This window comes from Rhinolophus ferrumequinum, chromosome 6, assembly GCF_004115265.2.
Source record: "Rhinolophus ferrumequinum isolate MPI-CBG mRhiFer1 chromosome 6, mRhiFer1_v1.p, whole genome shotgun sequence".
NCBI classification, from domain to species: Eukaryota; Metazoa; Chordata; class Mammalia; order Chiroptera; family Rhinolophidae; genus Rhinolophus; species Rhinolophus ferrumequinum.
The window spans coordinates 33792329-33812629 of record NC_046289.1 but is presented as its reverse complement, the minus strand read 5'-3'; the positions used below and the strand labels follow the sequence as shown (position 1 = coordinate 33812629).

At 40.3% G+C, this 20301-nt stretch overlaps 3 protein-coding genes and 1 non-coding gene across 4 annotated transcripts in view; 2 read left to right on the top strand and 2 right to left on the bottom strand.

Moving 5' to 3' along the window:
* LOC117023067 (60S ribosomal protein L9-like) overlaps positions 1–7264 on the top strand; it is a 19796-nt gene extending 12532 nt beyond the window's left edge. The window contains exon 2 of the mRNA XM_033107516.1: positions 6624–7264. Within this exon, the coding sequence (XP_032963407.1) occupies positions 6625–7173 (549 nt within the window). The 5' untranslated portion in view covers position 6624 and the 3' untranslated portion in view covers positions 7174–7264. The remainder of the gene's footprint in view (positions 1–6623) is intronic.
* On the bottom strand, positions 1687–19940 carry LOC117023116 (translation initiation factor IF-2-like). Its single transcript, XM_033107609.1, has 3 exons — positions 19906–19940; positions 19071–19715; positions 1687–4729 (listed from the first exon to the last, which is right to left on the bottom strand). The coding sequence occupies exons 1-3, from the start codon at positions 19938–19940 to the stop codon at positions 4717–4719; spliced, it is 693 nt and encodes a 230-aa protein (XP_032963500.1). The 3' UTR covers positions 1687–4716.
* LOC117024380 (U6 spliceosomal RNA) lies at positions 5665–5768 on the bottom strand. Its single transcript, XR_004423446.1, has one exon. It is a non-coding gene; the product is annotated as a U6 spliceosomal RNA (small nuclear RNA).
* Positions 19307–20301, top strand: part of PRKCH (protein kinase C eta) — a 214035-nt gene continuing 213040 nt past the window's right edge. The window contains exon 1 of the mRNA XM_033107515.1: positions 19307–20301. Within this exon, the coding sequence (XP_032963406.1) occupies positions 19939–20301 (363 nt within the window). The 5' untranslated portion in view covers positions 19307–19938.

The window sequence follows — 20301 nt, the reverse complement described above, 5'->3', positions numbered from 1 at the left end:
AGGGCTGAGATCAAAGACATGTAGCTTTGAAGAGGCCACTGTGCTGAAAGCTTAGGCGACTCATTTAACCTAGGAGCCCTACACCCAAGTGTAAGTCTTTGAAGCATTGTCCATGGAGTAGCAAGTTTGGCTGCTCCTCAGGGGAGATTGACTAAGATGGTACACAGACACGTTCCTCTCATTCCTTCTCCCACTTATGCCCCCAGAGTGTGGGTGGCATGTGTAAGCAATGGAAAATTTACAACCAGAGCTGGTTGTAAAAGGGTCATGCCATGGGCTACAGCTTCCCAAAACAGAATCAATGGATGCCAGCTTCACTGCCCTTCTCTAGAGTCCAAGATTCATACAGTAGTCCTATAATGTCCCTAGTCTTGAGGGGCTGCAAGGAGAGTGCATAGAAGAATTACTTTCCACGAAGAAGACTGGTTTTGCATTAGCCTCGTGCAAATCAAGATAAAGTCCTCCTCTCCATCCCCCTAATTTCACCTCTTTTTTTAGAAAAGTAGATTTATCCTAGTTGAATATATTATTTCACTCAAGGTATTTCGAATTATATTGTGATTTAAGAAAAATGTATACAATTTAGGGTTATAGGTTTGTCATGAATTATTTAAATTTAAAATATGATTTATAGTTATCTATGCAATATGATCATTTGTTATCATATAACAATGATTAGGGAAAAGATACAATTGTTATATGCAAGGCCAGTTGATTAAACTATTTTGAAACTGGAAATTTATTTGATTTTACTTTTATTATTATTAATAGTAATTGTAGCAGTCATATTTTAGTTCTGATCTTTTTTCTTTCTCTTTCAGTTTATGGCTTTTGGCCATTAGATGGCACTGTGCATTTCAAATATGAGAAGCATGTGAAATACTAATGCTCGGCTGTGCAGGAGAAAGTAATATGCGTTAGTTAAAATTGTCACATTCTTCAGTGAGGGTAGAAAGATTTTATTTTTCACATAAAATTTTCCGGTGTTATCATTTATGAAACAGAAATCCAGAACATAATCCTATAATTCCATGTGAAACTTTCCTTGCATAAAGAAAATGTTCCTTCCTTTGTGACATAATAGTGCCTCTCTATTTGGGGTGGGAGTCCTGAATCAAATGAGATAATATAACTTCGTTATCTCCCCTCCAGAGCTGCTGATTTTGTAGTAATGTTGATGAACTTTAGTATTAGTGTAGCTGTACTCTTTCATTTGGAGGTTCATATCACTGGAAGCATTTACTTACAAATAGGATGTACATTCATTGACAGGTGATTGGAAATGCTCTCCTTAACTCTGGAAAAGAATAAAATTAATTGGCTTTCTTAGGGATCCATCCCAAGAGCTAGCTTGATTACTCTCACCTGTTAACCAGCTGATGCAAGGTATTGCTGCAGCTTCATCATCAGACTTTATCTCCTGCAGACCACAGCCCCAGCGATACCAGTTAGTCTCCTTGTTCCCTTCTTTCCAGTCTCCTCTCCCACTGTTCCCCCCAGTCACTCCGGAGCCCTGCCCAAGGCCTCTTGTCCCCTTCCACAGCTCTCCCAGAGCAGTCTCACTGGTGCCCGGGAGTCAGTTACCTTTGTGATGTTGGTGTTTCCCTGTCTGTATCTTCAACCCATGTATCCACTTGCTTCACCTGCATGTCTTCAGGCACTCTTCGAATTCATTCATCTGAAACAGAACTCACCATGCCTAACTCCAAACCGGTGTTTGGAGCAATGCCACCTTCATCTGTGCGGTTACCCCATGCAGAGATCTGAGAGTCCGGCTCCCCCTTCTCTTGCTTTCATGCCCCTACATCCAATTTATCACCCGGTCCACCAGTCCTTGACATTCACTCTGCCACTATCCTGGTCTGGAGTTGGATCATCTGCCATTTGGATGATGGTTGGTTAACCTTCCCCTAATCTTGGTCCCTGTCAATCCATTTTTTTTTATATACATTATAGCCAGCGTGATCCTTACATTATCTGAATCTCATCATGTCTGGCTCCTGCTTGAAACCCTCAATGGCCTCTCATCTCTCTCAAGAGAGATCCAAAGTCCTTAAGGTGAACGTAAGGCCCTGGCCCCTTCCTACCTCTATGGCCTTATCTCTTCTGCCTCAAACTTTATACTTTGTCCCTAGTCATACCTTTCAGTACCTCAGATCAGCTGTGCTTTCTTCAGCCTCCAGCCTCTGTACATCGTGATTCCTCTGTTTGCAGTTCTTTTCTCTCCACCCCATCACCTGGATAATTCCTACTAGAATCCGCTTGAATGTCACTGCTTCTGACTGCTTCTCCTAATAGGAGGGGCTTCCCTGCTTACCAGAGTCCTTACCATACTGTGTAATTATCTGTCTACTCCTCACTGTAATAAACAAATCTATTTTACTCTCCATTATATTTCTACCATCTAGACAGTACTTAACATGTAGTAGGCCCTCAATAGATAGCTTTTGAATGAGTGAATGAATGAATGAAAACGCGGTCTACAAGCTCCCTTCTACTCATTTCTTATAACCCAGATCAGTTGTCTTCCCAGGATCAAGTTCCCCCGGCAAGGACTGCCATGACACTGTGCACATACCCCAATCAGAGCGTGCATGTTATGTTGGACTCGTATGAGCCCCTCTCCACTGGACTGTGCACTCCTTCAGTGCAGGGACAATGTCCTTATCAGGTATTCCCCGAGAGTGTTTGTGGAAGGAACAGATCTTCCTGCTTGCAAAGATCATGTAGCAAATGGTGGTGAAGACAGGATAAGATGTCACCTGATTTCGGGGGTTTAGGTCTGGTTTTGTTTTTATGGCTATTATCTTCCTTTTTTTTTTTCTTTTAATTTATTTTACTTAGAATGCTGAGATTTGAAGACCTCAGACATTTGCTTGGTGAAAATTAGTCATACAGTCACTTAAGGGTATTAAGTCTCATAATGTCTGAATGAGGTTGGTAGAATTCTGGAAGTGTATAAGTAGTGTGTGTGTGTGTGTGTGTGTGTGTGTGTGTGTGTGTGTGTTCTGACTCCTGTTCCCCTCCTCTAATCACTGTATTCACTTCCTTCAGAGGAAGAGAATTGTTTATTCATTCCATAATACTACAAAATATTTCTCAAGCATATACTTTGTGTCTTAAGTATGTTGTAAGTATTTTAAGTGCATTAACTAATTTACTCCTCAAAATAACCTGTTGAGGCAGGTGCTATCAAGTGTTATCTTCCTATTTTAGAGATGAGAAGGGTCATGCCATGGGCTACAGCTTTCCAAAACAGAACCAACGGATGCCAGCTTCACCGTCCTTCTTTAGAGTCCAAGATTCATACAGTAGGCAGAGAGGCACAGAGAGGTTTAGTAACCTGCCCAGAGACAAGTGGAGGAGCCAGGATTTGGACTCAGGCAGTTTAGCTCCAGATCATGACCTCTTATCTACTCTGTGATAGAGAAAGCTTGACTGTGAAATACGTTTTTTGACTACTTCACTTTAGGATACTAGAAGCCATTAAATAAAACTTTGTCACATGGACCTGTTTTAACAGGTAGATATCTGTGAGTAAAAGGGCAGTTTGTTACCAACACTTCTCTGCCCCAGACGACAGCATTCCTGGCCCCAAACCTTGCAATAAGCCTTGCAATCTTTGCCTTTCAGGTTTTCAATCCTACTTCTTCTCAACTGCCATGACACCTTTTCTTGAGACAAGCAAAGTCTCACTCATTTCTCCACAAACTCAGAGCCTTCTGTTAGCTTTTCTTGATCATTTATTACTGCTAAATTATTTTCCTTTCATCCTACTGATACTAATTTAGAGACTTGGTAAATTTTACAAGATCTTTTGCTACATATTATTGTTTATAACAGTATACCACACGTCTCGTACCTGGGAGTTCATATGTACGAGTATTTAAGTACAAACCACCTAACCTAAGATGAAAACAGCCCACCTAACCTTGCCATCACAACACATCTACAGGAGTTAATAAACTGCATTGTTATTTGATATAACAAAATATGATCACATATATTTATGCATCATTAGAAAGGCTATTTTAAAATAAATGTCTCAAAGGATAAATAACATTTCTCATAAAGTTTGCATACTATCTCACCTTTTCAAAAATGATTTAGAAAGATCCCCTTCCCACATGTTTTTCTTCCTCTTATCTCCTACAGCCACTGTGCTGTATGTCCCTGGCCTCACTTCCCCACTTCATTTTATCTCATAGTTTTCCTTTATCGTTTCCATTTTTCATTTAATCTTGAACTGGAACACTTTTGAGCATTTCATTCAATATCTCCTATCTATTATTTTTGTTCCCTTCGATGTTCTATCTTTCCTCAGCTGTGCTGGAATATTGTAAAATGTTTTCTTAGTAACATTTCAAGCAGGAAGGCAATCCTATTTAAAGGGAAAATGTTTAAGTATTTTTCTCAAGACCAATAGCGTATTCTGGCTCAAAGACTCCCCACAAGAATATCATTCAACCATTTGATCAACCAGTATTTATTGAGCAGCTACTAGGCCTGGCAACATGCCAGGCACTGGGAAAATGAGATAAAAACACCATTTTATCTTCAAAGAATTTACAGTGTAGGGTGGGGGACAATAACTATATTTAGACAATCACAATACAGTACGTTGGTGCTGTAAGACACATACACACTGGGAGGCAAAGGAAGAGAGGAGAGCATACATCTTCTTGGTGGTTCCAGAAAGATTACATCAAAGAAGGTTCACAAGCTGAATCTGGAAGGATACATCAGCACAGTTATTATTACTGTTACAGAAAGAAATGAGATGGGGTTTGAATTTCAGAACTTGTATTCAGAAGACAAAGAAACATTTTCCAAATAAGGTTATGGGATAATTTTGGCATTATGCTAACACATCTTATGGAACATTTTACTTCAATTATCTTTAAAATTTAAAATTTCAGACTGTTTCAGTTTTGTGTATTTATGTCATAGTTTTTGGGATGCAACTTATTTATTTTTAATTGAGGTGAAATATACGTGTAGTGGAATGTACACATCCTAAGGGTACAATTTTATGAATGTGCCAATGATTCATCCTCGTAACCAACACAGAAAGTTTATGATGTAGAAATTTTCCATCATTCCAGAGAGTTCTCTCAATCTGTCTTCCAGTTCCCACCCTCCACCAAAGTTTTGCCTGTTGTATTTCTTTAACAGAGATAGGGCTATTCAGATTTTCCTTTTTTTTCCTTCAGATTTTTCTGTTGGATCAGTTTCTTCATAAGCTAATTTTTATTTGTTGTGTTTTTTCAAAAAAAGTTGTCCAGTTCATCTAAGTTGTTCAATTTATTGGCATAATGCTATGCATAATTTCCCCCTTGTCATCCTATTAATATCTATATGATCTGTGGTGATGTCCCATTTTCATTCCCAATATTGGTAATTTGTGGGGGTTTTTTCTTGATTGGTCTTGCTAGGGGATTAGAAATTTTAATCTTTCATAGAACCAACTTTTGACTTTATTCATTTTCTCTATTTTGTCTGTTTTCTTTTTTTAACTTTTAAGCATGTTTATGAAATATTTTAAAAATTATTTTTAAGAAGTTGTTTACATTTAGGGAGTCTACAAGATGCCTGAAAAAATTCTTATTTTGATTGTATTCCTTTCTTACTTAGAAAATTATGTCACTCTATAGAATTAAAAAAATATATATGGAACACTTTACGAATTTGCATGTCATGCTTGCACAGGGTCCATGCTAACCCTCTGTGTCGTTCAGTTTTAGCATATGTGCTGCTGAAGCGAGCACTGTTTTGTCTGTTTTCTGTTTTCCTGGTTTCTGCTCTTAAGTATTTCCTTTCTGCTACTCGTTTTAGATTTGATTTGCTTCTTTTCTCTAGTTTTCTAGAACTTTATTTTTCTCCAATGTAAATATAAATATTTATATTCCCCTTTAAGCATGGCTTTAGCTTATCCCACAAGTTTTGAATTTTTTTTGTTTCTATTATAATTCAGGTTAAAGTATTTTCTAAATTCCCTGTGACTTCTTCTTTGACTCATAAATTACTTAGAATAATGTTGTGTGGGTGTGTCTGTGAGGGTATTCCTGGAAGAGATTAGCCTTTGAGTCGGTAAACTGAGTAATCCCCAATGTGGGTGGGCATCATCCCAACCGTGGAGGGCCTGGATGGAACAAAAAGGCAGAGGCAGGTGGAATTCACGGTCTGCCTGACCACCTGAACTGGGATACGGATCTTCTCCTGGCCTTGGTGCTCCTGGTTCTCAGGCCTTCAGACTTGGACTGCAATCTACCCTATCAGTTCTCTGGCTCTCAGGACACTACCCTGTTTCTCTGAAAGTAAGACCTAGCCAAACAATCAGCTCTAATGCGTCGTTTGGATCAAAAATTAATATGAAACCCGGTATTATATTATACCTGGTCTTATAGTAAAATAAGACCGGGTTTATTACAAAGAGGGGTGTTAAAATCTTCAACCATGATTATAGATTTGTATTTGCCCTTTTAATTCTCATTTTTGTTTCTTGTACTTGAAGCTTTTTATTCACATAGACATTTAGAATTTTTAATTTTAATTAATGATGAAATGACCATTTATCATTGAGAAATGTTACTCTTGCTTTTTTTTGCTACATCTACTGCGAGGATGAAGACCATTCTCAGCAATCAGACTGTGGACATTCCAGAAAACGTGGACATCACTCTGAAGGGACACCCAGTTATGGTGAAGGGCCGCAGAGCCACCTGGCAGAGGGACTTCAATCACATCAATGTAGAATTTGGTTTCCTTGGAAAGAAAAAGAAGAGGCTCTGGGTTGACAAATGGTGGGGAAATAGAAAGGAACTGGCTACTGTTTACACTATCTGTAGTCATGCACAGAACATGATCAAGGGTGTTACATTGGGCTTCTGTTACAAGATGAGGTCTGTGCATGTTCACTTCCCCATCAACATCGTTATTCAGGAAAAGGGTTCTCTTGTTGAAATCCGAAATTTCTGGGGGGAGAAATACATCTGCAGGGTTTGGATGAGGTCAGGTGTTGCTTGTTCAGTATCTCAAGCCCAGAAAGATGAGTTAATTCTTGAAGGAAATGATGTTGAACTTGTATCAAATTCAGCTGCTTTGAGTCAACAAGCCACAAACAAGGATATCAGAAAATTTGGGGATGGTATCTGTGTTTCTGCATGCTGTTGAATCAGATCTAAGTTGTCCAGCTACAGAAACGCCAAGATGTTGACTTAACTCGTACTTGTGAGTTACTCGTATTTGTGACTTACTTGTATTTGTGATATTTTAAAGATGTAATAAAAATCATGTATTGAAACAAAAATGTTACTTTTCATTCTGATAATTCTTGACTTGAAGTTTATCAGGAGTGATGATATCAACACCAGCTTTCTTAGATTTGCTTGGTCTATCTTTTCCCCTCTTACTTTCAACTTATGTGGGTCTTTAAAATACATCTTGTGTAGATGGCATATAGTTGAATCTTGCTTTTCATTCATCCTTGCGATCTCTTCCTTTTCATTGGATTGTTCAGTTCATTTATATTTAATGTAATTATTGACATGGTTGGATTTAAGTTTGTTTTCTACTTATCCCATCTGTTTTTTTTTTTTTCTCATTTCCTCCTTTCCTGTCACTGTTTTGGTTTCTATTTTTTGGATTCTATTTTAATTCCACAATTGGTTTTAAGTTATACATCTGTGGCTCAAATTCTCCAACTAAACTTTTTTCAGTGATGGAAATATTCCGCATGCTTTTCCAATATGGGAGCCACTAACTACATGTGGCTGTTAAGACCTTGAAATGTACCTAATACAACTCAGGAACTGAATTTTATATTTAATTTTAATAAATTTAAGTTGAAAGTCGCTTGCGGTTAGTGAATACTGTATTGGACAGCACATCCTTATCAATCTAATTAGATTCATGTTGTATCACTTCATGTAAAACATAACCTTACAATATCATAATTTTATTAACTCTCTATCCTTTTTGTTATTGTTATCTTATGCTTTATTTCTATATTAGTTAAAAATCCAACGATGTATTTGTCTTTAAACAGTTTTGTTTTTTAAGTAAATTATGAGAAGAGGAAAAAAAGATAGTTTTTTATAGTTGCATATCTATTTACTACTTCTGGTGCTATTCTTCCTAGTATTCCTGTATTCTAGTGCTTCCTTCTTGTCACTCAGTTTCCCCTTGCTGTCATTTCTCATCTTCCTAAAATACTCATATATTAGTATTTCTAATGGTTTGCAAAGAATTCTCCCAGCATTCATTTTTCTGAAAATTTCTTGTTTTATTTTCAAAAGATATTTTTACCACATTTAGAATTCTGGGTTGACCCCTTTCAGCACTTTAGTGATGATATTCCATTTCTTTTGGGCTCCACTGTTTTTAATGAGAAGTTGACTGTCACTCAAAGCATTGTTCTCCTGTATGTAATTGACTTTTTTCTCTGTTTTCAACATTTTATCTTTGTTGTCAGCCTTTGATGTGATGTACCTGGGTATGGCTTTCTTGTGTTTATTCTGCTTGTAGTTTGTTGATTCTTCAGTCTGTTAGCTGATGTTTTCCACCATATTAGAGGAATTTTTCTGCTATTTTGTTACATTTTATTCTACCCCATTTTGTCTTTCTTCTCTTCTATTAGGACTCCAAATACATATAATTTAAAACATTTTTTATTTCTAATATATCCATTTGGTTTATTTCTTTGCTGATACTCCTCTTCTGTTTACTCAATATATCCATCTTTTCCTGTGCATCCTTAAATATATTTATAATAGCTGTTTTAAGGACCTAATGTGCTAATTCCAACATTTGGGTCATCTTGGATTCTGCTTCTACTGACTATTCCTTTTCTTGATTATGGATCACATTTTCCTGTTTCTTCACATGTCTAATATTTTAAAAATTATTCTTCAATGTTGTCAAAAGGAAGTTATAGGAAATTTGGCTTATCTTCCTTTAATGGGTGTTGATGCTTCTATCAGGCTGTTAAATTACTGAAAAATCCTCTTGATCTTGTTAAGCTTTGTTTTATTATTTGTTAGGCAGTTCTGTTTCAGTTTTGTCCTTAATTCTGAGGCATGGCCCTTTCTCTGGGGCATGGTCCTTACTCCTAAGGCATGGTTTCTTTGCAGTTTCAGTTGAATGCATGAGGTACTGAGTAAGGTCTCTCCACTTTGGTTGGTCCAATATTATTGTGTTTCTAGCACTGCACAGCTTGTGATATCTTGGCCCAACTCTCTTATTTGCAGCAGCCATTCTCTACTAGACCTTATGAAATCTCAGCCTGCACATGAGCTGTGGGGGAACATTCATGAAGTCTTTATTGTCCCCTTCCTCTTCACAATTCCTTTCTGATACATTGCCTTACAAATCCCAGGGTCCACAGCCATTCTAAACTCTATCTGTCCCTCTTTAGCTCAGCAGGACTTCCATATTCCCTTGAATTCCACTTCCTTATAGTCCAGTTGGTGTCCCCAAGGAGAAAGCTGAAAAAGACGTGGAGCTCTCTTTGTGTTTCCCCCTTCTCTTGAGGATCACAGTCCTACAAGGTTTATTGTCAGATGCCTGCAGTCAGTTACCTCAGATATTTATAGCTGTTTTCAGTGAGAGGGCAAGCTCAGCACCAGTCACTCTAAATGACCAGAAGTTGATATCTTCATATATAATCTATTTTGGTGTAGTGTATACACCAAAGTACTTAATAAGTACTAAAACAGAAAATCACTTTTTTTTTTAATTTAAAGATCTTTGTTTTATCTTTATCTCAGAGTACTGTTCTTGATGATTATTGTATATTCTTAATCTGTCCTCAATAATCGTTAGTTTGTTGAAGTTTGTTTAAATTATTATAATTAATAGTTCTAAGTCTAACTATTAATAAATCTATTAATGATTAATCTAATTATTAATAATTAATATTAATATCTGTAAACTCCTTAGAGTGTTTATCAAACATTGAAAAGACATTTCTTTAAGAGTTTAAAACAAAATTTGGGTAGAACAAAGTGTATTCTAATCTCCTATTTTAAAAAGTGGGAGATAATGAAATTATAAGGCAGTCACATGATCTATGCAAACCTTGTTGTTCAGTGGCACAAAATTCAACTTGTAATTTTCTTAAAAACAACAAAAATAACTTCTCTTCAGAGGTTATAATTTAACTGGCACATCAAAGGAAAATGCCAGAAATAAATTTGCCCGACACTATCTTTCTAAGAAAGCTAATATAAATCATCGACTGTACCATAATTGGTGTTTTACTTTATTGTTTAACAAAACATATTAAAGCAATATAAATGATACTGCTGTTTATATAAATCCATTAGAGATAAGATGTGTTGAGTCAGTAGTTTACTTGAGACTAAAACCTGTTCTGGGGAACTCTGGCCCCACATTCTGAAGACCCAGGAATGTGTAAAACACTACCTGGGAAATGCTCAACTTATGATTTTGGCTCCTCGTCTATAAAATAAAGATTTTGTCTAGAGTTCTCTAGCCATCTTCCACATCAAAGGGCCTATCCTTTCTGTATTCTCATTTTTTACTTTCTGTCCCATCATCTTATTACAACACTGTATTTTTGTCTTTCTTCTTAAAATGTTCATTCCATACGTTAATTTTCATCTCAAAGTAATGACGGTGACATTTCTGGGTGGTTATAACAATCATCAAATAATTATAAATGGGAACAAAAACCAAACATGTGGCTAAGTGCCAAGTAATTTTAAAACTTAAAAAATAGAACAATTACCTCATAAGTATAATGCATTTAGCCTCTGATTGCTATTAGAAAAATGGACGCAAACTAAGAGAAATAGCTTGTTATTTACATGGAAATATAGACGCTGGAATGATATCACTGCCTGCCATCAGTTATCTCAAACTGAGTCCAAGTTTTTAAAGTCATTTCCTAACTAATGTTAACAAGCACAGGTGTTTCCTGATTTCAGTTGTTCGGACTCTTAAAAAAAATGAGTAACTCAGGGAAATGTGTAAAATTCCTTTGTTGGCTTCCTTTCTCCTGTATCAAGCCAAAGTTTCATCTTAGTACTATATGTGGTTTTTGTATTTCCACACCCATTTAGCCTATGAGCTTATTTTCTCCCTTTTTATTTGTTATACTCACCAGATCTCGCTTTTGTATTCTTGTTATTGGTGTTATTTCTTTTCAAGTTTTCCTTCATATTGAGAATCTCAGTTTGAGTGACTATATTTGCACTAAGAGAATGTGTCAAAAATTCCGCCCCTGATTTGAAGGGTCTCTGCTGTGGGTGGCAAGGTTGAGCCCTTGCATGGCAGTGGGTCTGTGCCTGGTCTTCAGTACCAATTCCTCCTGCCAGAGGCACGTGGCACAGAGTGTGAGGCAGCAAGGATGAGGTAGGGGGAGGGAAAGTAGCTCCAGGGTAAGGCAGAACTGAGAACATTTATATAATGCTGTAGGACTTTGCAATGTGCTTTCGAGTTGGTTTTTCATTTAATTCTGTGCAATTGTGTGACTTCTCTGAGGTCTGCTAGTGATTTTGGAGAATGCAAACGCAAGTCTTTGAATGCTATTGTCTCTTATGTCTCGGGGTCTTAAAACTGAGTGCAGAGGAATCAGCTGGGTGTGTTAAACTTTGTCAAAAATGCCAGTTCCTGGGCCTTCCCACTCCCCACTCTACTCCAAAGGTCGTGAGCAGAAGGTCTGAATTGCCCTGCTATCACTAGTTGGCTTCTAGAGCTAAAAGTATGTTGATTGAATAATGGGACTTCATTAAATTAATATGGAAAATAAGCAGTACCTTGATTTACCTACTTGGCTCTTCTAGTATCTAGAACAAACAGTTGCTAACTTCCTGTGTTGAAAACAAATGCCTTAATTCAGAATTCTAAAAAGGGAGAAGGGGAGGAAATTTGGGAGATGTTAAGGTAGGAATATATCTTGATCAGCTTTTGTAGAAAGTTAAATTTTTCTCCTTGCCTGAGAAAGACGATTGGGGTTGACGTGAAAATTTTACACTTCATTACCAGTATTTCAAGGGCAAAAGGTCTTCTTTATGTTTCCTTATTATGAACTATAAGCTCTTAGGAACAGGGACCAAACTGCTTTTTCATTTCCAAGAATCAGAAGACGTTTAAGTTTCACCAGAAAGATGATAGGAAATGATTACAATTTGAAAGGGTGAAAGTCAGCCTTATCTGTGATTTGGTGTGCAATTAGCTAAAAATCTTTTATTAAATTGCTAAGAATTTCATTATACAAAAATCATAAATTACCAATAAAGAAAAGAAGAAAAAATCACCCATAATAAAAAACATTTATAAAGTTGCTTACAATGTGCTAGGCACTGTTCCAAGTTCTTTACAAATAACTTCTACAAAACTCACAGTAACCCACTTTACAGATGAGAAAACTGAGGTAGAGTAAGGGAAGGGTAGTATCTGATGTCACACAGCTTAGGAGATAGGATTCGGATGGAGGTAAAGATAGGATTCCTTTGGAGGCAGACTGGCTCCAGAATCCCTTTTTTAACCTCTATACTAGTCGGACCCTGGACTGTAATATATGACCTGTGATAACCACTATTCACCTTTAAGGGTATATACACTTCCACATCTACTCACATGCACAACATACACATGCACATTTTATACCAAATAGGATCCTGCTGAATTACAGATTGATAGCCTTTTTTTCACTAACAATATATTGTGAAAATCTGTAATAGCTACTATAGTCAATAGCTATGGCTACATTCTGGTAAAATATTCTATTTAAAGTGAAGCTCTCCTCCTCTTCCTGCTACAGTGTGTAGCTGGGAAAAAGCATAGTGGAGAAGTCCTGAGTGATATTAATATTAAAATCATTTGAATTAATGAAAACTATATTATGTATTAAATGTATCACTGTAAAACTATTCGATTCAAATCTGAAAGAATATGTAGAGCATTTTACAAATGACTTAAAGGCAATTCCAGAAGACTTTGAAAAGTCTGAGTTTGCTGCCCAGTGACCTGATGAAATTACTGATTAGATGGTCACTGAGTGAATCAGAGAATGCTATCAACAAGACATGGAGAAAACCCAGTAAAGGGCAAGAGAAAGATGCTATTAGACCAAAATAATAATTTTCCTCTCACAGGTTTCTTACACAAGCCATAAAATCTAATAACTTGGTTGCTACTTGTAGTTGATAACCACTCAGCTTGTTAATGAACTAGAACCAAATGAGAAAAGTTACTGGAACAACCTGACCATTAGCTGTATTAACAATAGGTTTAGAGAAAATTATTTCTATTCTAACCCTATTCACTTGCTTCTATCACTATATCCCTATTTTAAAATGCCAAAAAAAGTATTAAAAATGAGGAGTTATAGTAAGTTCTGCATTCAGAGTTAAGGACTTTTAAATTATATTCATTTGACCAGATATTTTTTTGCATCATTTGGTGACATGCTACTTTAAGTTGTTATTACAGAAGTGGATAGAAAGAAATATGAAGTGACTACATGCAATGAGTCTTGGCCTTCCAAACTATTTATCTCTCATTGTATGTGAGGTATGTCATTTTTGTTTTAACCCACCAAACTACAATTCAGGCTGAGGACATTTATGAATCTGCTTCTTAATAGAATGCCTGTAAGGTTTTCCAGAGTTCCACGTTACAACTAAGAAAGGCACATAGGTAACATAAAAAATTCAAATGCAAATATTCTAATACAGGTCGATTCAAGTAGATGATTTACATCAAAAAAATAAAACAGTCATGGGAAAGATTTGTGTTTGTTCTCTTTATGCAACATAAAATATTTAACTTCATTTTATTTTCCTGTTAGAAAACAATGGCAGAAATGTTTTATGGAGCCATTGCTCTTGATCACCAGTTGTCGGTACAAAGTGTTACCAACTTGACTACTTTTTATGGGAGTATTACTTTTATGCTGGCTCCTCTGTTTTGATCTCAGTCCCTGGAATCTGTCTTACTTAAGTGGGCTTTTGAGGCAAATAGTAAAGTAAGGCCCTTCATCTGAGGAAGCCCGAGGAAGGGTAAGGAATGCCGCCTGTCCACTCCATCTGCCCTTTTAGGACTTTTCCCCTTCAGACTTTTCCCTCGTTCCCTCACTCATTGTGAACTGTTCATCCATTGACACACTACCTGACTCGTGTGTCAGGAGTCTGTGGCTCACTGAAGACCTTACTCTATGATCTTATCTCACATCCATCCCACCCCTCGACTTTGCCTCTGTTTCTTCTTTCAAGTCATTGAAGATCTTTACTTTACCCAGGTGTTCAGAAACTTCACAATGATGTGTCCAGACATGGGTCTTTTCTGTTTGTTCGTTTTACTCATTCTGCCTAATGCACTGTGTCCTTTTCGATATGAGACTAGTGTCTTCCTTCCATTCTGAGAAGTGTTACTATATTTGTGAAATATCTTACTTTTTGCTGTTCTTTTTGAACACCTATAGTAGGACATGATGGCCTATCTTTGCTACATTACATGTACCTTTATACATATACCATTCTGTATATTCAGAAATGGATAAGGAACCCCAGTTCCATACCTCCTGCTCTTTGTCCCACTCTTTTCTGCTGGCTGGGAATCTCAATCTTCCTCCTTGTTCGCAGTGCACGACACTAGTTTTCAATCCTACTGTGCACCAGAACCATTCTGGGGTGGGCTTAGGCATGCATTTTAAAAAAAAAATGTGTCAAATCTCAGCTCTACCATGTATTAACTATGTGATCCAATTCACTTAGCCTTTCTGACCCTCGGTGTCCTTATCTGTAAAATAGAGAAAATAACACCTTAATTGTTGTCATGAGGAACAAATGAAATAGTGTTAGTCAAGTGCCTCGTTACAATGCTAGTGGATACTCAATAAATGACAACAGCCTAGCCAAGGTAACATCTGAAATGTACCATGTGCTTGGTAATGTATCAGATCCTTTATGTGAATTATTTTACCCTCAGAGCCCTTTCACATCAGTATGTTTCTTATTTGTTTGTAAGTCTAACACTCTGAGAACTGTTTTCATTTACCTGTGGTGCCTTCCTATCTTTATCCTTTGATATACGTATTTTATGTACTTCAAAGCATATTTCTATTTCTTACTCTAGATTTTTGAAATGTTATTGACTATCATTTTCTTCTATGTTGTTTGTCATATGTCATGTTAATAACTATATAATAGTCTGTTGGGTTGCTGTTCTACAATTTACTTAGCCATTCCACTATTGCTGGACCTCTTCAGGCAAAGAACTGATTTCTTACTTGGAAGCTTTTGTTGTATGCTGTCAAATGCCCTCCAAAGGTTGTGCCATTTCAAAGTCACATGGGGTAGTTTTTTACTTGGTCCTTTATTCTCTAAATCATCTAATTCTATTTTAATGCGGAATGGAAGTTGTGTGAAATGTTCCTTAAGAAATGAGAAAAATGGCAGTGATTCAATCAAGCAAGCAAGCAATCAGGAAAGCATTTAGAAATGTACTAGGAATTGTATATGGGGAAGTCCACAGTTATACATAGTATGACTAAGAAACAGGAATAATGATAAGAAAAAAAGAAAAAAACCTCTAGTCTACAAAAGGACCTGTACTACAGATTTTAAAGCAGTCAATACAGATAAGCAAGTTGCTATATTGCATTACACACAAGCCACTAATAAGCAAGATGGGACATATAGAGGAAAGGGGACTTCTTGCTCCCCTGCCTTCCTTAAAAGTCAGGACCAGCTCTGAATAAAAGCTGTCACACAGGTGAGGTTTGTATTGGCAGACCATCCCTTCCTACAGGGATCTTGCACTGTGTACTGTCTAATACCTGCCTAGCGTCCCTCAGGAGCCATTTAATGACACATGACATAGGCTGGAGACAAACACAATCTACCTGCCCACACCTCAGGTTGATTTAAGGATGCTGGTAGAGAATATCCTCCTTCTACTGGGGCTGTGAAGCTGGAAATCTGGAAAGTTTGGGCTGCTGGTGACCATCTCCCCTGGCTGTACGGAGGCAATTTTGGACAGCATGCTAAGAGCCACAAACAGGTATTTCTTTTGAAAATAAGGCCCATTTCTTCACCTGTGCCTTGGCTGGCATTCCCTCCTGCAGTTTCAGAACTGGATGATCTCTCTCCTCTCTTGTATTGTTCCCCCACACTACAATGGCCTTCCACCTAGCGATTGATCTTCCTCCTCAGCTCTCATTCTCTCCCCATTTCAGCCAAACCTCTGGAAAGAGTATCTACTCTCTCCACTTTATTTTTCATCTTAACCTACTCTAAATGAGATTCAACCCCACCCCTCTACTGCAACTGCTCAAAGGTGACTAAGGACCTGTCCATTGCCATCCTTCCCTGTGGGAAGGGATGGTCTGCCAATACAAACCTCACCTGTGTAACAGCTTTTATTCAGAGCTGGTCCTGACTTTTCAGGAAGGCAGGGGAGCAAGAAGTCCCCTCTGTATATGTCCCATCTTGCTTATTAGTGGTTTTTGTAATGCAATATAGTGTATTATGTAATGCAGTATAGCAACTTGCATATCTGTATTGACTGCTTTAAAATCTGTAGCATAGGTCCTTTTGTAGATTAGAGGTATTTTCTTTTTTCTTATCACTATTACTGTTTCTTATCTTAGACACACTATAACTTTGGACTTCTCCAAATGCAATTCCTAGTACATTTCTAAATGCTTTTCTGATTGCTTTAGTCTTTGTTTACTTAATCTCTCAGCATCATTTGACCTAGCTAACCAATTCCTTCCTGCTTGAAAACTTTTTGATTGGTTTCCACATTACCTGGATACCACATCCTCCTGGTTTTTCTCTCACCTCCCTGGCTTCTGCTTCTCAACCTCCTTGCCTAGCTCTGCTCCACCTATAAATGTTAGTTTCTGGAGAGCTCTTTCCTAGTTCCCCTTCTTTTCTCATGCTGCACTCTCTTCCTATATTCTCCTGAAACAGAGATCTCATCTACAGTTCTAGCTTCCATTGTGATTTATATACTGATGGCCCCTAAATTTATGTCTTTAGCTCAGACTGCACCTCTGAGCTTGACAACCAAATAATCGATTTCCCACTTCAGATTTCCACTTAAAGGTATCAAAGATATATCAGACTTGACATGTTTGGAATTGAACTCTTCATCTTCCTCCACAAATCTGCTCTTCCTCTAGTGTTTCCTAATTCCTAATGGCTCCCCAATCCACACAGTTGCTCAAGTGAAATTCCTGCGTCATCCTTGATATTTTCCTCATTCCCTTCATTCAACCCATCTCCAGAACCTGTCAATTCTACCTCCTAAACACTTCTCACACCCATCTACTTCATCTCCATCACCACCACCTAAGTCGCAGTCACTATCTTTCGTCCTCAGGACTTTGGCAATAGCCTCCTCACTAGTCTCCACACATTCATGCTTGTTCCTTCCAATCCATTCTTCACACAGCCCTAGAGGAATATTTTAAAACATAAATCTCATCCTGTCTTGGCCCTGTTTAACAGCTTTCAGGGATTTTCAGTTGCCCATCGATAATGTCCAAAGACATTTTCCCATGACTTGCCAGTCTGGTCAGGCTTGGACCCTGACCCACATTTTCAGGCTCGTTTCAGACACTCTCCCCTTATCTTTCTCATCTCCAACCGCATGCTCCTCAAACAGGTCAAAGAGTCTCTTTTCTCAGGAATCTTGAATAAAGCTGCTCCTTCCGCGTGCTTCTTCAGAGGTCCTTTCCTGACTACCCACTCTAGGATCCATTGTCCCATCACACCTTAGGCTTTTCTTTCACTAATCTTCTACCTGTGTGATCTATTGTTTCTCTTCCCTGTGGGGCCTAAGCCCTAGAAGGGCAGGCACTATAGCTGTCCTGCTCACTGCTCTGTCACCACTGCCCATCTGTGCCTGGTGTTGATAAGGCAAAGATAGTCTCTGTCCCTCACATCCCAATCCCAGAGCAGCTGTGTAGCTAACTGCCCACCATTTGGGGACTGTCTTCTTTTAGTGTCAAAGCCCAACTGCAGCAAATCCTTCAGTGGTTCTTAAAGCTACAGTCCCACTCTTTGGAGGAGAGGTTGACAGAGTTGACCCAAATGGTCTCTTTGACCTCTTCTCCTGGAGAAGAAGAGCCAGACAAGAGCTCCCTGGGTGTTTGGGAGCTTGTTTTACAAGCCCTGCCTAAAGCTAAGGTGTTATTATGGTGATGTGCTGCATCCCTGCCCTGTTCACTTAAAGGAAGCTTTGGTGTTTTAAGACGGGTCCTCCTCCAACAGCCCATTGTTTTTACTTGTTTTCATTCTATAGTGCGCCACTATTCATTCCAGTGAAATTGTCGATAACCTACGCAGTTTGAGAGCCCTGAACAGGGCACTGGGGTTGGGGTTAGTGGGGGCTGGAAAGACCTATCGGCTCCCAAGGGAACCTGAAAAGCCAGACAGAATGTAATTAAGCATCTCAAGAATGGCCGAGGCTTTATGGGAGATAAATTGGTTGTGGCTGGCCCTCAGAGAGCAAGCTTTGCAATAGATAGAACAGAGTAGACTGAAAGATTCTCCTAGGTGACAAAAATTGCTGTGGCCAGGAGTGGGAAGGAAGGCTGCTCACTATGACTTGAAAATACAGCAACAACCCATGGTATTCCTTGAAGAAGCGATTTCTTCGGTGCACGTGTCAGGGACAGTGTGTGTGTGTGTGTGTGTGTGTGTGTGTGTGTGTGTGTGAACGCCAGGCTGGGTGGACCAGAAACCGCCCCGCGAAGGAAGAGACTTATTACATCTCGGCCATGTCTGCCTTCAGAACCGACCTTTCCTGCTCTTTGTGCAACAAGACACACCTCTCGGAGGAAGAAGGCGGACAGGATTTCCATCATTACTACTGCTCTATTAAACACACACACACACACACACACACACACACACACACACACACACAAAACAACGTGTGATTACTCTGCAGGAAAGGCGCACAAACAGGATGGGCCCAAGTTGACCCGGGATGAGCCATCCCTGTAAAGATTAGGAAAAGGAACCTCCCCGCCGGGCGCCCACCTCCGGCCAGGGCCTCTCTCAGATCGCCGGGCAGAGTCGCCAGCCCACCTTTCAGGTTGGGAGGGAGGGCGCGAGCGACTCCTCGCAGCTTGGGTTCCCTTGTTCCTCCTCCTCCTCCTCCTCCCCGTTTTCCAGCCCTCCCCGGGCCTCTCTCTTCCATGCCTCAGGTGTTTGCTTGAGCTGGGTCTCGAGCTCATTCCTTTTCGGCCTGCACCTGGGGTCGCCTCCAGCTGGCGGCGTCCCGCCAGACCCCGCGCAGCAGGGAACGCTTGCAGAGCCGGGCGAGAGGGCGGACGCAGGGTTACCCCGCGGCGTGCGCGGGGCCACTGAGCTACAGCACCGGCGGCAGGGCTGTGCGCCACGCCCCCGGGGTTCGAAAGGCGCGGAAACCCGCGCAGGGTTTCAGTGAACTTGGAGCCGGGCGGCGCGAGGCTCCGGCCGGGGATGCGGCGGCAGCTGCTTCCTGGTTTGAAGCTCGCCGAGTGGGGGAGAGCGTGAGCCCGTGGAGGCGGGGGCAGGAGGAACAGCAGGAGGAGGCGGGAGCCAAAGACGCTTAAGGCTGGAGCTAACCGGACGGGTCGCTCCGGCTCTCCGGGGAGAGGAGCCTCCCGGCTCTGGAGAAGGGGCGAGTCCACTGCGAGCCCCCGGGAAGCGCGGCGCGCTCGAGAGGGACGGTGGGGCCCCCCCGGCCCGCTGCGAGCTCAGCGCGGGGCTCCCCTCCTTTCCACCTCGCGAAGGAGGGAGGGAGGGAAGGAGGGGAGGGGAAGGTCCCGCGGAGAAGACAGAATGGCCCGGCGAGGGGGGATCGGGCGCTGCTTTTCCCGGGAGCTGCCGCGAGGGCTGGCCTGAGCAGGGGCTTCAGACTCTCCCGCTGCGAGCCAGCGCGGCCCCCCGGGGACGGGGCAGCGGCGCCGGCATGTCGTCTGGCACCATGAAGTTCAATGGCTACTTGAGGGTCCGCATTGGCGAGGCCGTGGGGCTGCAGCCCACCCGTTGGTCCCTGCGCCACTCGCTCTTCAAGAAGGGCCACCAGCTGCTGGATCCCTACCTGACCGTGAGTGTGGACCAGGTACGCGTGGGCCAGACCAGCACCAAGCAGAAGACCAACAAACCCACCTACAATGAGGAATTCTGCGCCAATGTCACCGACGGCGGCCACCTAGAGCTGGCTGTTTTCCACGAGACGCCCCTGGGCTACGACCACTTCGTGGCCAACTGCACCCTGCAATTCCACGAGCTGCTGCGCACCGCCGGCGCCTCGGACACCTTCGAGGGCTGG

Excerpts from the sequence above, each read along its gene's own strand:
- LOC117023116 (XM_033107609.1), bottom strand. The coding sequence starts at position 19,940 with ATGCCGGCGCCGCTGCCCCGTCCCCGGGGGGCCGC. Across the intron at positions 19,716-19,905 it reads CCCCGTCCCCGGGGGGCCGC|CGGGCCGGGGGGGCCCCACC; the intron begins GCTGGCTCGCAG and ends CTGAGCTCGCAG.